The sequence below is a fragment of the Maylandia zebra genome, linkage group LG9 (assembly GCF_041146795.1).
Source record: "Maylandia zebra isolate NMK-2024a linkage group LG9, Mzebra_GT3a, whole genome shotgun sequence".
Lineage (NCBI taxonomy): Eukaryota > Metazoa > Chordata > Actinopteri > Cichliformes > Cichlidae > Maylandia > Maylandia zebra.
Genome location: NC_135175.1, coordinates 20,537,909 through 20,554,094, shown reverse-complemented (window position 1 = coordinate 20,554,094; position 16,186 = coordinate 20,537,909). Strand labels below are relative to the sequence as shown.

At 41.0% G+C, this 16,186-nt stretch overlaps 2 protein-coding genes across 2 annotated transcripts; one reads left to right on the top strand and one right to left on the bottom strand.

Annotated features, from left to right (window-relative positions):
* The first annotated feature begins 272 nt into the window (after positions 1–272).
* trim55b (tripartite motif containing 55b) lies at positions 273–5,360 on the top strand. Its single transcript, XM_004546651.5, has 8 exons — positions 273–843; positions 1,086–1,255; positions 2,522–2,699; positions 2,850–2,945; positions 3,595–3,828; positions 3,941–3,963; positions 4,350–4,474; positions 4,570–5,360. The coding sequence occupies exons 1-8, from the start codon at positions 724–726 to the stop codon at positions 4,740–4,742; spliced, it is 1,119 nt and encodes a 372-aa protein (XP_004546708.2). The 5' UTR covers positions 273–723; the 3' UTR covers positions 4,743–5,360.
* Positions 5,361–6,496: 1,136 nt separating this feature from the next.
* Positions 6,497–8,149, bottom strand: crhb (corticotropin releasing hormone b). The gene is made up of 2 exons (XM_004546653.2): positions 7,945–8,149; positions 6,497–7,382 (listed from the first exon to the last, which is right to left on the bottom strand). The coding sequence occupies exon 2, from the start codon at positions 7,360–7,362 to the stop codon at positions 6,859–6,861; it is 504 nt and encodes a 167-aa protein (XP_004546710.1). The 5' UTR covers positions 7,363–7,382; positions 7,945–8,149; the 3' UTR covers positions 6,497–6,858.
* Positions 8,150–16,186: the final 8,037 nt, after the last annotated feature.

The following is a 16,186-nucleotide window of genomic DNA, read 5'->3' as shown; positions in this document are numbered from 1 at the left end:
GTGAATACACCCAATGTTATGGTTGTCGTCCTTATGCTGTTCTCTAAGTGTAAATACCCATGTGCAAAAAACGCTTAACACATGCCATAGTTTGTTTAATGCTAGGTATAATCACGATCACTCCTTTAATTAGGAACTTAGCCAGCGAACCTATTATTGTAACAAACCTCTCCTGTGCGCTGTTATCTTCCCTCTAACGTAATGGTCTGTTCCAAACTTTGACGGAAGTCACATTCGATAGCTTCCTGCTGCTAAGTTAACATTAATGCAAAGCTGGCACTTGATTGGCAACATGGTAAAAAGGTGTCGAGAACTACGTGTTTTCAGTAGAGATTTTCAGATGCTATCAATAATTTTAGATCTAAAAGTCACATGGGTCATATGATTGCATCTCTTGCTAAATCACTCGCCCCCACCCTATGAAACGCATAGCTACATTGCACCCAGCGTAGAAGAGGCTGGGGATGGGCTGCTGTTCAGCACTGCCCTACTTAGTTTCAAATATGGACAAGGCAAAAATGGCAACCTTAGACGTGACAGCAGTAGCTGCTAAAAACAGAACTGACACAGAGGAGATAGGAGTCTACACCCTCTAGGACAAACATAACAGGCCTACTACTTAGCCTGAAGCTGGGCCTATGATAGACTGCTTTTAGAAAGGACTTCATACTAAACTTTTCAGACTTTTTAAGTTGTTTAGTTGTGTTTGAAATCGTTGACACCATGGACAACTTGGAGAAACAGCTGATTTGTCCAATATGCCTGGAAATGTTTACAAAGCCTGTGGTCATCCTACCCTGCCAGCACAACCTGTGCAGAAAATGTGCCAATGATGTTTTCCAGGTAAGCTATTGAATGGCTCAAATTGGTAATTATTTATAAAGTTGGTCTGAATTTTCACATATCAAAGACCCAAATAGTGACATAAATTTAACACCCATAGGCTCTGTTTACAAGCATGTGGACTGAATGTTAATGATGGTGGTTTGAAGTTTGTGTTATGGACTGTTAATCCCCTGGATTAATATTTCCTAACTGCCGAGTGAAACAATGTAATTATTCAGAGCTTCACTTGTTGTTTACAGGCTTCAAACCCGTACCTTCCAACAAGAAGCGGCTCGTTGACCTCTGGTGGCCGTTTCCGATGCCCGTCCTGCAGACACGAGGTGATTCTGGACAGGCATGGTGTTTACGGCCTGCAGAGGAACCTGTTGGTTGAGAATATCATTGACATGTTCAAACAAGAATCCAGCAGGTGAGACAGATCAGACATTTGTCAAAATAACAGAAAATGAAAAGAATTCTTCATGTCTGACAGGAGGATGTTTTCATTTGTGAAACTGCAGTAAAGTATAATAGCAGGAAGTGAAACACTGGCTTCTGAGTCAGAGATCTGCAGTGGGTGAGAGGGCATTTCTACTTGCAGTAGTCATCCACACAGATTTTTTTATCCAGCAGATGACTGAAAGGCTTGTATGACATGATATCCACAACACTTCTTGCTGTTGTGACATTATTTCATTACAATTATCCTGAGTAGAGTTTATAGGATGACCGAGATGCTTCTTCAGTTCTGAAACCAAAACGTAGAGAGTGCCAGGTATTTAAACCCTAATGGGGATTTCCCCTTAAGAGGAGATCGTTGCCTGACTAGTAGTCATGTCCATCATCACACGAGCCAAACTGGGAAGAAAGCAGTGGGTCGTTACCACCTGAGGCTTCAGATGAAATCACTGTGAGATCTTGCGTGAGACCACATTATGTGACCCGTTGAGTTCACCCGATGCAACGTGTGAGTGGATGTTGAGCCGCGTGGGAAACGGATCTCGAGACTGCATTGTAGGTGGTTGACAGTTGGTGTAGTTAATGATCCGTCATCGTCTTTTAAACCATCTCCTCGGTCTAAAATGTAAACATTCGCATCCCCCAAAGAGTTACCTTTATCCTTAAAAACAAGCAAATGTAAGGTTTTGGAACCACCTACTCAAAGTCAGGACCTTAAACAGGTTGTTCGTGCTCAAAAAACCCTTTTAAATGTGTTTGAATTAAAGCAATTCTGCAAAGAAGAGCAGGCCAAAATTCCTCTACGGTGATGTGAAAGACTCATTGTCAGATATCGCCAAAAGCTTTACGATTACTTTTTCACACAGGGCAGGTGCATTTGGATAAACTTTTCACTTAAAAAATGAAATCATTATTTAAAAACTGCATTTTTTATCTTTGTCTGATGGTGTGACGTATAAACTTAAGAAATAAGGAAGGGGGGAAAACTTTTAAGCTATATAAACATGAATCATGTATGCTTGCTCCCACACTACTCAGCAATGATGATGACCTATTGATTACAGTGCTGGCAGTGCATGTGAATGGCAGGGCACACCTGATGGGTCATCGATAAGCTGTTGAGATGCCGAGATGTGTAACAGTGACATTATCAAACTGACACTGCATGTCACATCAGTATGCAGTCAAATGTGCAGCATCACAGGACACTACTGCTGTTTTCATCGCACCTCAACAGCAGCAAACCAGCACCAGAGAAAAAGGAAGAAACGCCCATGTGTGATATTCACGAGGACGAAAAGATCAACATTTACTGCGTGACCCACGGTGTGCCCATATGCTCCATGTGCAAGGTCTTTGGAGCCCACAAAGACTGCGAGGTGGCTCCTCTCAGCAGCATCTACCAGACGAAGAAGGTGAGGCCCGAGATGCTTACAAAGGCTACGAATACTGTCAGCCATGGTGATGTGTTTTTTACAGTTTCATCATGAAGTATGTCGTAGTATAATCATAGATTTGCCCCAGATTTGAGTCTGTAGTCATGCTGTCGTGTCCTTGCCCCCTAGACGGAGCTGAGTGACGGGATTGCCATGGTGGTTGGTAACAACGACAGGATGCAGGGCATCATTAGTCAGCTAGAGGAAGCCTGTCGTGCCATAGAGGTCAGTGTCCGACTGCTGCAGTGCCTGGCCGCTCACTCACGCAGCAAGCCTCACTCCGTGCACACACTAATGCACCTGCACAGACAACCAAACTGATGTAATGTGTCCTTGTCACGGCCACTCTTTCTGCTTTTATCCATCTGCGAGATTTAGACAGAGAGGCAGTAAGAGGAAAATAAATGTTTTGGTTCCACGGACTGCTTTAATCTGCCCTTTTCATATTTTCTCCTACGCTGGGTGCACATACACTAGTTAGAGCACCCTATTCTGCCTTCGACCCACTTCCACGGACAATAAAACGAGCAGTGTAATTGATAGGGCGAGAACAGGCAGCTTTCTTATGGTTCACGTGCCACAGTTGGATGTAGTAGAGAGGAAGCTGGAGTGACTCCAGTCCCCTGTGTGTCACTGCTGTGGCGTCATGCACATGGCACCAACTGAACGGAAGGAATTTTGCAGTGTTTAGACATCCGAAGAATGAAAACAACAACTAGTTACCGCATTTTCTCTCATTTTGAAATTCTAATGTACTTCGAAACTGAATTGCCTACATTTCCCACCCAGAACTCATTAATAAAGAATGGACCTGCAGAATTTACAATCTTTCCCTGTGGGTGTGTGCTTTCTTCACTTGTTCACGCACGTACAGGAGAACAGTCGGAGACAGAAGACTCTGGTTTGTGAAAAGTTTGACCACCTGTACTCTATCCTGGAGGAGAAAAAGAGGGAGATGAGTCAGAAGGTGACAGGCGAACAGGAAGAGAAGGTAAACTATATCCGGGGCCTGACAAGGAAATATGGAGACCATCTGGAGGAGAGCTGTAAAATCTTGGAGATGGGGATCCAGACTATGGATGAGCCAGAAATGGCTTTATTCCTGCAGGTCAGAGCTGCTACCACATGGGGTTTAAATTTGACATAATTTTAGCCAATTCATAAAAGTTTATCAGTATTTTATGTGCATGTTCAGTTGAACTCTCCCTTGTGTCTTTCAGAACACAAAGCCTCTCCTCAAAAAGTAAGTATGCTGTTTGTTTTTCAATAATAATAATTGCACTGGTAAGAGGATGAAGGGGTTTTGCAAAAAAGAGAGAGACTACACCGCCAGTGTAAAAGTCAAAATCCTTTCTAGCTAATGTTTTTTAATCATTCTCATGAATGAGTACATCTGCACTTACACATAAAACCAGAACTCTAATAGAGCAAGGTCACACCTTCCCTCTGGTAGCTGTGGAAAATAATCCTGTGAAATGTTGCAAATCACTATCTTCTGCTGTGGCATCCTGAAATAACTTGTCGAACGTGCTAAACATCACAGATTGAATATATTTAAGACGTGTTACCATGACTTTGTGAGGCAACATTTAGTCCTGTGAATATCCTAAATGAGACTTATGTGCTCAGGATTGAAGAGGCATCCAGTGCAGCGCACCTGGATAAAGTAGAGCTTGGCTACGAGAGTATGGATCACTACAAAGTCGACTTCAAGAAAGAGGGCAAGGCCCTGCGGAGCATCGACTTCATCCAAGGTAAAGGAACAGAGATCGCGGCTTTAATTTGCTTCACACCCCTCAGTGTTGTAGTTCTCTAACCTTCATCCTTTTTTGCCTTAATTCTCACACAGATGACAAAGATGAGGATGAAGAAGATGAGGCTGCAGGAGCCGGTGCTGAGGAAGGAGAAGGATCACAAACTGTTCCTGGAGGTGCTGTTTCAGCCACCTCTGCCCAGCCTTCTGCACCCCCACAGCAGATGAGCTCCTCCCCCAGCGCACCCACGAGCACTCCCTCAACTTAGCTGTCAGCCATCGGCCCTGACAACACCTAAACCAGAAGCAGGATTGATTGTTGCTCCTAAATGTTGACCTCAGGTCAGCTGTGATACATTTTTAGCCACGAGGGGAACCTAATCTGTGTATGTAGATCTTAAGGAAGGCAGAGATGTTTTACTTCTGCCTCTTTTGTTGTGATTGGTCTATCACAGCATTCGGACTGATTTAATCTCTTTTTCTCTTATTAAAAAAACATGCTTTAGTTCCTCCTTTTCATTTTGAACATGCTTAATGACAGAGGGACTTTGACTGTCATTCAGCTCTTTGCAGAATTCAGATGTACTCAAATATTTTTTTTATGTGGTTGACCTTTTGAGACTTGCTCCTTAAACTCCATCATTAAAAAAACATAATAGGAGAGCCGCTGGTTCTCCTCCCTGTTGTATACTTCTTGATGACTGATATAACTCTGTGAGTAATGTAGCAGAGTGATAAAATGAGCACTGTGACATTTCAGTATTTCCTACATCGGGCTGCTTGCGTTATGTTTAATATTCTTCATTGTAATGTGGCACAGGTATTATTTCCCATGATGATATATATGATACATGCATATTATATACATTAAAAATGATTTGACTAAATACCATCAGCATACTTTTTCACATCGCTATTTGACACTAGATGTAAAAAAACAGTTTTGTTTCTTCGTAATGCCTTCTCTCTCCCTCCCTCTTCGTCTTTCCACACTCCTATTGGCATATTTCCGTGGAAGGAAATCCAGCTCAATGCGTGAGTGCCTTTTTTTGGCTTGTTCAGACATTTTTAACATCCTTCTCCACTGCATGATCAGGATAACACTCCTGCATATACATATGAGACCACAGTGAGCAAATATGAGTGCTCCCATATTTTTAGACCAAAGCAAATAATTTGCTGCCCTGCGATGGCCTCACGTTGCTGTAACTCCACCGCTCAGGTAGTCCACCATTCAACGACCATCTGTTATTTTACACCGTGTCTCGGTGAGTTGGATCCTTTACAAATGGGCTCAATCCCACACTAAGCCTCAAGATGCTTCGCGGGCCAAAAAGAATAGGATGACTCACACCCACGGCTCTTGTTTAGCGTAGCCTGACACTGGGGGTCAAGAATCAGCGTTCACATACACACGCTCACACATAAACACACACACACAGTGTCTTCGACACTAATTAGCTATCAGTGGTGCATCTTTGAGCTAAGCGTGGTTGCCTCTTGCTGGTATAATGAGAATTGCCTCTTGAGGATTAAGGGTTTGGAAGAAGAACGCTGTATGAATGTTCACTGCGCTGAAGGGTTGTTCAGATTTTTGGCAAAGTACTGCAGTTAGAGCTTTTTTTGTGTGCGTCTGTGTTAGACAGAAGGCATGAACTGGCTCCAGAGCAATGCCATGGTTAGACCTATGCAATTGTGTGCACTGAGTTAGGCAAACCTTTACCAGTCAGCATTTATAGGCAAGACTCGAGATTCTGTGGCCATTTGTGCACTCTTAAAGTTGTTATTTACTTTTTTTTTCAAAGTTTCTTTAATGTGGGACTACAAATCCATGTGTTAAAAGTCATTAGAAAAGTGCGTTTTAATCAGATTACTAGTCAAAGTTAATGGGATTATTTATTTATTTTTATTGGCGTTAGTGTTAACTAATATGTAAGGATATCCACAGAGAAATGTAAGCATTGCTTTTATTTTTTTTTTATTAAAAATATAGATATAAGACGTTCTGTTGCACAACAGAAAATGACTGGTTGCACATAAGTTTATTAACAAACATAAATTTCATAAATACAGTGATTCATAATCTAAAACAAAATGCCAATTTTGTGAATGCAATTCATGTCTTAGACGAAAGTATTTCATCTCAAATATGAAGAACGGCATATCTCTACAGATCTGACACCAACATTGAAATGGCAAGGTACAATCGGCTCATTATAAGTCAAGCCCGTTTATGCTCCATAGTTTGAGGTTAAAGCTATAAACAATAAAGTGATAAAGCAGCACTATATTGTACAGAGCATGTTTTGTGCTGATGGCAAAAATGCACAACAGAAGGAGTAAAAGAAAAAGAAAGGGAAGGGAGATCTTTGGCGGGCTGGGAAATCATTTCCCGAAGAGCTCCATCATTCTTCTGTTATTCTGCGCTTGCTGAGCCAGCTGTTCCGCCCTGGACATCTCCATCATCTCCCGGAGCAGATGGAAGGTCAGATCCAGGGATATTGGCGGGTCCTCGGACCTTCTTCCCCTCTCCATCGAGTCGTCCCCGCGGTCTCCGAAGCCGCTTATGAGCGCCCTGATGTTCCCAACTTTACCCTGTAAAAGACGCCGCGTCAGCTGGAGTTGCAAAGCTCTGTTGAAGATGGAAGGTGATCCGCCGGGATACATGGACGTTGATGGGAAAGAGTTCGAGTCCCCGTTGCCCAGTCGGATGAAATACTCCTCCCCAAGCCTCTCCAGAATCGGGCCGGATTGCAGCTGCTGGGAGTTTTGGGTTTGTAGAGCTGGGACGCGCAGAGTACTGCCAGGGCTCTCAATAGCCCGACATTCGTAGCGCGGTAAGAAGGCAACTAGCAGAATCACGGCGGTACCGAATAAATTGAGCTTCATGTCAGGATTTCAACAGGAATCTGGGAAGAAAAAGAAATACATTGGGTTATTTAATTTTGGCACGCTCGTTTTTTTTGCTGTGGCGCGAGATGTGCCGCGTAAAAAGGCAATTACGCACGTAAAAGAGACGTTGCAATAATGTAACGGGCAAATTATAACTATTGCTGCCGCAGTTTATTTTTATTATTGTAAGATATTTTGCGATCTGTTGCCACCTGTTATTAGTAAGGAGACTATATATTGTACAACTGATCAGCGATGTGGAATATTTACGCGTAAAGGAAGCTCGAAGATTAGAATGAGGAATTATTGTCTTCTATCATTATACTTAGTCCATCCCCAAAAATGAAATCAGAAATGAGAATAGAAAGGTATCAGCAAAGCCAAAAATCCACTTTATCATCTACAAATCCACTTTATCATCTACAAATACAGTTTTTAAATGTTTGCTGTGAAGCACAAAGAAGTCTTTAATTAAGCAAAGTCGCATTGAGCTGTGCTTGGGAAAAGAATAACTAAAATGCTAAAAGAGGGAAAAATACGAATTCAAAATGTGGGTAAAATTAATGAAACTTTTCTTACCTTCAGGCTTTAGAGGTGGTCCGCTACAGCCGTGTAGGTTGCCAGGTAGTTGGCGAGATGCCGCCCTCCTTCACTTCACTTTGAGGAATCAAGTATATAGTTACTTAAAGGATAGATGCTGAATGGACTTATATAGCCACCCTCACTATAAGTGTCGCGCTCCAAGCTGAGATTGAGTCTGCGCGTTCTTGCATGGGTGTAACGTGAATGGACGCCTCTGACAAAGTGCTTTAGTTTAGATGAGATGAGTCATATGTGAGTGCGCGCGCACGTGCACGAGCGTCTACCTCGGCGCTTTCAGAATAGGCCTATAGGTGACACACCTGCCGGCATTTTCACTTGAGTTTGTTAGTTGAAAAATAATTCCAAGGGTTTTGGACTCCATGTGGCAAATAATCAGAAGTTAAAAAGTAATATTTAGACGAGATAAGTCTGGAACTATGTTTTTTTCTTCTTATCAGTCACTGCTCATTTTCATCATGTGTCTTATAAAAGACAAAGGGAAAAAAAACCTTCCTCATCTGAGGACACCATACAGTGACTGCTATTGCCTACAAAATTGCAAAAGTTATGTAACACTGTGGAAGTGCGGTAGTTTCAGGTATGACATTTTGGTGCAATCTTCAGGACTCACTTTGTCTCTGCATTTTACACCACAAGTATTCCAAAGCAGTTTTCCATCTGCCCTGTGTTGCATTCAGTGAAAGTGCATTTGCAAACACATCAGGCTGGGAGAGAGAGAGAGGTATTGTCTCCCAGTGATTCATTGCTGCTGCACATATATACGTCACCACCTCTTCCAATCGGTGCCTTGGCCACCTTGCTCCAGAGGGGCCCACCGCCAAGCCACACTTGCAAGATGAAGCGCTTATCCGAGTATTAGAAAAGCGATTAGAATGTTAAAAAGCTCAAATCTTTAACTTTGTGTTTCTGTCTGCTTTACCTGCTTTACATTTACCCAAACATTTGTGCAATACCTTAAAACAAGCAATTCCTCCACAATGGCAGATGATTTCTTTTCAGTTCCATTTGTTTATTAGTTTGTCTGTAAGCAAGTTTAAGTAAAAACAACCTGGCTGAAATTCATGAAACTTGGTGGAAAGTTGGCTATTATACTTTGGTTGGATCCAGATGGCCTTCTTTTAAATGATGAGCTAGGACACTGGCATTGGTAGAGAGGCCTTTTAGTTTGCAATGCCATTAAATGAGCACTAATTCTTCCACAAAGGCAGAGACAGAGGATGTGGATTCCCATATGGCAAAATATGTTGATAAAAAGATGGCTCTTTCATACTTGCAACTAAAATTAGAATGCATTGTAAGGCAACCCTTCCATTTAATCCTTAACAGTAAATCCATTTCATTCAGATATTCAGACCGGGAAAGAGTACGATTCAAACATATGTAGAGGTCAAAGTGACCTAACAGGTAGTGTGCACTCAAGTAAAATCAACCACTCTGGAAAGAGAAAGGAAGAGAGAGCAGAGGGGGAACATTTGATTGTGTAAATGTAGTCATGAAGTGCAGGATGGTTTTTCTTCAGAAAGAAAGTCCTGTCTTCCAAGATTCATGCATTACCTATATTGGTTTTAGTGGATTAGAGGATAATATGCAAAAACCTTGTTTCCCCTAGCCTCTCGACTTTGTCACTTTTCATGCTCCGTTACCGCTCAAAGGGACGTGTCAGGTCCCATCATGAGAAACACATGTTGGCTGACACAAATAGAAAACACCGCCATGAGAGAGGGACTGCTCGTGGTCAATTCACATCACCTCATTTTCAAATCACCGTCCCTGGACAGATCACTGGGAGAGAAATCCTCTTCTGTGATGCAACCCCGGAAAAGACTTGGGCTTAAATTATTATCTCTCTCTTTGCTCAATTAGAGCGAGTCTTTTAGATGATTACATTAGATAAAACCCAAATGATTTGTCCTGGAAAACTGGAATGTTGCCACCTTTCCCGCTGGCATCTTTTGGTGAGACACTCAAAATGAATAGATGAAATTGGATTTCCACAGCACACAAACTGCAAATTGCCAAAGAAAAAGTATTTTACAGAATCACTGTCAGAAGAGCAAATTCTCCTCTGCAGCAGATTCATTATTTGATTATTTGCCTTTCCGGTGCTTCTCGGTGAACTTTCCCTTTGTGAATAATTGGACAGCTTTCTCCAGTGGATAGAAGCGTGTTTTTCCTAATGCATGCTTGACTTTCACAAACAAAATTTTAATAATCAAAGTCACTCTCGCTGCTTAAGTGAGTGCGATCGCTGGGACTGCAGAGCCCAGGGCTAGACTACCACCTGACCTCAGTCTTGTTGCTGAGGTGTCCTTCTGGTTTATAGTGCAGTGATATAACCTGTTATAAAAACACCTCTAATAGAAGTGAGAGCCTGGCCTTTCATTTTACAAAGAAAAAAGACATGGACAATTTTACAGAAATGGCATTTCTTGTTTTACAGTTGACCACAAAACTACTCAAAGCTTTCATACAATCAGCCAACTAGTTATATTGTTAAACATATACGCTTCAACCATGGCTATTTAAGGCTAAGAAGTTTAATTTGCTATGCAAGAGGGGATCTGCCAGTATCCCCACAGGGTGGCTTAATGTTAAAGTGTTCTTCAGTGAACCCCAGCTGCTTTTGAAAAGAACTGTTTTGATGAATGTTTCAGGATTTGACACAAAGCAATCTTTTGAAGGTTTCAATGTCATCACATCTTGAAAAATTAAATGTGACACGGCTGGCTTTCTCTGGCTCTTCCTAAGACCGTGTACGGTAACCCGTATGAGAACGTGTGACGCAAAGTTCTCTGTAATGCAGCGAAGCCCCCCGAGGGCCATCTGTCTGTAACGATCTAGCACGTGCAGGCCAGAAGCTTCACTTTTACTCGTTCACATAGTGGTTGCCAGTCTTGTCACACAAACGTTGTGAAAGGGAAATAATGCCTGTAAGGATGATACTGGAACTCATAACAGAGCCCAGAATAGCTCCAGTGTTTAAGTTGAATAAGCAAGTAACAAATTGGTAATTACAGTATGTGTTTTTGTAACTACAGAATACCTGCAGATTACTTTTTGGGAAACCAAAAGTTTGAGTTCATATTCTGTGCTTATAGTCATTTTAAGAGATAATTCTGCCAGCTTTGTTCTTACTCTGTCCTGATATCTTAAAGATACTGAGTCTTTTTTAAGTTTAGAATCTCTTTTCTGTTTGTTAAGAAAGACATAAACTATACTAAGTTCTTTAATCTAAAAAGCCTCCATCCATTAGTCCATTTATTCTCACTGTCATAGATCGAGAAGTGAGTTCGCCAGTTTGTCACAGAGCTCGTCTAAAAAGCTAATTTTATATTTCGATTAAAAATTAAATAGACAATATTTAATACCTGTAATTAAAAGGATCGATTGGAGAGTTTGAAGCCTTTTTTTTGTTGTATAAATCACATAAAAACACCAAAATCAGCTGTGCACCTGGCTGGCTGCCATTGCCTTTTGCCACGAGACCCTGTTTGCTCCCATAAAGGTATAAAATATTTAAAGATGTCACTGATACGTAGTTTCATTATTCTTTTTAAGTGATTCCCTGGAACAGCTGAGGTCTAAGGTTTTCAGCAAAGGTCACTCAAATAACAGTAAAAGAGGAGGAGGGAGTGTGTAAACCAGTGCAATAGTGAGCACGAGGGTCACGCATTTTAAATAAGAGCCCTATAGAATCCTAAGGCTTATTAGTAACATTAATTCTTTTGTATTGTTTATACGTAGGAAAAGATGAGACTGTACAGTAAATTACAATCCAGATTATCTTCTAATCTGGACACTACATACTATACTGTCACTTTCAGTGTGACAAACCAGTTAAATATGACTGCCGACCAAGGAGGAGGTTTGTAAATTATATTTTTTATATACAGTCACATGGTAGCAAATCATTACATTCAGGCATGTAGACAGGGTCAAGACAACCAGCTGAAGTTCAAAATGAGCATCAGAATGGCATAGAAAGATGATTTAAGTGAATGTGACATGGCTGTTGTTGGTCCGAGTATTTCACAAACTGCTGATCCACTGGGATTTTCCCACACAATCATCTCTAGGGTTTACAGAGAATGACTTGAAAAAGAGAAAAGATCCAGCGGGCAGCACTTCTCTGGGTGAAAATGTCCTGCCGATGTCAGAGGAGAATGACCAGACTGCTTCAAAGCTGCTAGGAAGGCAACAGTAACTTACTGATTACAACCACACAGTCACCGATCTCAATCCAATGTGATTGAGATCTCAAAGAATGTGGTGGAATGGGAGAGTTACATCATGGATGTGCAGCTAACAAATGCACAGAAACTGCGTGATGCTGTGTGTCAATGTGGACCAAAATCCCAGAGAAATGTTTCCAGCACCTTGTTGAATCTACAGCATGAAGCAGCTCTGAAGGGGGTCCAGCTTTGTAAATGTTTTCACAGACATGTCATATGGGTTAGTACAATGCTTGCAGAGATGTTGACGCATCATTCTTTGCTAAACTTTGATTTGACTGGTAATTTCCTGTCATTTGTCCAGCAGTCACATTATGTGAACTGAATATGTTGGCTCAGTCAGTTTTCTCAGATTTATCCTGTGAAATGAGACATATTTAGGGGCCTGTCTCCGTTTCAGGAAATACTAAATGTTCTGCTTCTGTGCATGATTTCAAGTTATTATTAGTGAAACTTTATTTCAGTGATACGTGACATACTGTTCTAACATTTCACTCAAAGGCATGAGACAGCAAATCTCCAATCCTAGAGTGTGATAAAAAAAAAGAAAGGAAAAAAACTGTCTCTGGAGAAATCTAGGCCAAAGCCATTCTAGCAAAATTGTAACCCAGTTTTCTCTTTGATAATACACTTTGACCATAATTGTCTCTTTGGGGCCACTTAATCTGAACATATATGCTGATGCTGTCTTCGCTGTGCACCCTCATGGCTAAGCTGCGAATCATCTATAATTCATTAATTTTGTCTAATCGTTATGCAGCTATAAAGTGTGATCAGTGGCAGGAATTTCTCAAAAAAAATAAAAAGTCACGTCTCCTTTCAAGATTGACAAACATCAAATACATTGATGCTGGCAGTTATACAGATCAAAGTGACAGAAAACAGCCAGGCAAGAAACATTTCAAACAGCTTTCTTTATTCTAATCTTGGATTGTCTCAGAGCGCTAACAACCTTAAAAGCACTCTTCTTCCTTTCAACACAGCTCTCCGCACACCATGTAGCAATCAGAGGCATAAAGGCTGAAATGGTTGAACAGGTTTCTTCCTGTCTTTGTGAATGTCCATCATGCTGCTCTGTCTCACAGCGATCAGTGGTTACCTCAGGTATTTTTACATAAGGGCTCTTTATGTGGGTTATGACCAAATGGAAGTTTATCAGACAGAGCTAGTTCCCAGTAAGTGGATTCAAATGGTTATAACGGCTGTTATACCCCTGTAATATTTTTCTTATGTAATATTTTTAATGTCTGTGGCGGTGTTTTGGAATTTGCTGAGAAGATGCCATCAGTTTCAAAAACTGCAGCATCTATTTATGTCAACTGGTGGGCTAATGAGATAAAACCTGTCAGTGTATAGAAGTGTGTGGTCTTTTCTCCCTTTCTTTACCTAAGCATGCTTGCTGCATCTTGTGTGTTTTTTGTTTCTGTTTTTCTTGATTAAACCATTTACAGCAAAAATCTTGTTGCAAAACAAATAAAGAAACAAAGGAAACAAAAAAGGTTTTATTTAAATAAAACCAGAATTCAATGAGCCTATATTTATTTGAAATATGCGTATTCATTTACACCAGCTGAAACATCTTATATGCATTATCTTATATGCATTGTCTGTGACTCCGTGTTTATGTTTTAGTTTATTATTATTCTGTGGTTTTGTTTATTCTGGGTTTTTGTACTCTCCTTTTTTCTTGTGTGTGGTGTGTTCAGTTGGTGTTTCCTGTTTTATTTTGAAGGTTCGTGTCTCTCGTCAGTGATTCTAGTTTCACTCCCCCTGTCTCGTTATGTCCAATTATTCCCAGCTGTGCCTCCCTCCTGTTTCCCATTCCCTGATTTCCCAGACGAGTTCCCTCGTCTTCATTGCTGGTTCGTCTGTGTATCTTCCTCCATCTTCCTGTGCATTCTCCCCACGTTGTTCTCCCTGCAAGGTACCCTCATTTATGTTCTTTTTTTGTTTTTTAAGTTTTAGTTTTCCCAGTTTAGAGTGTTTTCAGTTCTGTTTCTTGCCACCCTTTCCTTTGTTTGGTATATCACTGTCGCAATAAAGCTTGCTCACTTCAGAAGCCACCTGCATCTTGGGTCCTTTAATAATACACACGGCTTGCCCCGGCAACCCGTGACACTTGTAGTCTGACTAATTGGTCTGTCTCATGTGGCTTCACAGATAGATAAAGTTCAGTATCATGTCACATAGCAATAAACATGTTTTCCGTGCCTGTATAAGCATGTATGATGTAAATAAAACTGGTACTAGCACAGAACCCTGTGGAACTCCTTAAGTAACTCCCCATTCACATAGAGAAACTGGAGTCTATTAGACATATATATAAAACCACCCTATGGTCTTACAAATAAAACTTTTTGAAATACTTTTGTGGAAATTAGGAGATAAAGAGGACTGAAAGGTTGTACCACGGTATAGATCAAAATCCAGAGCCCATAATTTATTAATGTACAATGCATGGGTACCATCTGTGGACCGAGGAAGGCATGCATGAAGAAGAACAGGGAAGTATCTTGCTTATTTCAGCAAGAAAATGCCAAACTACGTTTTGTCAGTGTAGCTCCAAAAGGATCCACGTGCTAAAGTGGCATGCCTGGAGTCAAGACCTTTGAAAACATTTGGCACATTATAAAATAAAAAAACACAGAAAACTGCCCTGTTACTGCTTCTGAGGAGCTGAAAGTCCTATGTCAAGCCAGGGGTGTAATTTCCAGGGGGGTTATGACCCCCCCCCCCCCCCCCCCCCCCCAAATAATCAGACTCAACCAATACAACCTACCCCCCCAAATAATATTATGAGTTATGTTGCATAAATAGGCTGTTGATTTTCTTTACTAATTTCAGTTATTACCAGAAAAATAGTTGCATGTTTAATCATCTGGGAATTTACCTAGATTTATTTATTTATTTAGACAGAGATCTTGACCCCCCCCAATGTTCAGCACAAAGTTACACCGATGTGTCAAGCAAGACACATTTTACTTTCAATAGTGTAGTAAAGTTCCCGAACAGAGAGCAAACATGCTGCTGGCATCCCCTTCATCAAACTGACTCCAAGTTCCCGGTTTCTAACAGAGATTGTCCGCTTTTATATATGTGTGTGTCTTCATGGCTCTTCATGCCTTGTGCACAAACTGAGTCTTCTCAGATGATCACGCTGGGCATTTGCCCCATAGCACACATAACGAATGTCCTCCATCACATTAGACAGAACCCAAGCCACTGAAGATGAAGTGAAATCAGCTATGAGATGCATTGTTGTTTTTCAGGAAGTGGCTAGTCTAATGAGGGGGGAAAAAAACGATGGAGCAGCAAATTGGGTCAAGAAAATATTTTGAGACCCTTCTGCAGAAACTATCTTTACCATAAAGAACCCACAGTCTTGATTTTGGTGTTTATCACATTAGAAGATCATTAAGAGAGTGTCTCTCAAATAAAGACATTCTGTACATCCGCACGTTTTACCCCAGAGCAAAATGAGTGACTCATCCATTGCTTTCTTTTTTTTCCTGTTTTACTTGTTAACATCAGAAGATGACTGAGATTTTTCTACTGTAAATTGGGAAGTATTCCTCTTCCCTAATTGTTTGTGTAGGTGTCAATATTCCCTCTTTGGCTTCTCCCTGAGCCTGTTTGAGGAGCTAACAGGCACTGATCACACAGTGGCAGCAGGCCAAAATAAAAAATGAGACAATCACACCAGACAGCAGCACTCGGGGGGGAAAAGGGGGGAACCAAAAGATATTCATCCTTTCTTCACAGAAACCTGAGCAAATCGTGTTACCCTAAAAACGGTTGGCACAAAAATGAACTTGGAAAGAAAGCGGCTCCTAATACAATAAGAAAAAGCGTGTTAAAGCTTTTGTTGCTGTACAGTGAATAATATGTTTTCATAAATATATTGTTATGCTGAGAGCATTAACTGTGTCAGAGAGAATCACTGCTGGTGTGAACCTTGTACTTCGTGATTAATTCGATTGAGTGGC

What these genes read in the sequence shown, in the direction of transcription:
- trim55b (XM_004546651.5), top strand. Translation starts at nt 724, where the DNA reads ATGGACAACTTGGAGAAACAGCTGATTTGTCCAATATGCCTGGAAATG. An exon ending in TTCAAACAAGAATCCAGCAG is followed by an intron (nt 1,256 to 2,521) that starts GTGAGACAGATC and finishes GCACCTCAACAG; the next exon opens with CAGCAAACCAGCACCAGAGA. An exon ending in ACAAAGCCTCTCCTCAAAAA is followed by an intron (nt 3,964 to 4,349) that starts GTAAGTATGCTG and finishes TTATGTGCTCAG; the next exon opens with GATTGAAGAGGCATCCAGTG.
- crhb (XM_004546653.2), bottom strand. Translation starts at nt 7,362, where the DNA reads ATGAAGCTCAATTTATTCGGTACCGCCGTGATTCTGCTAGTTGCCTTC.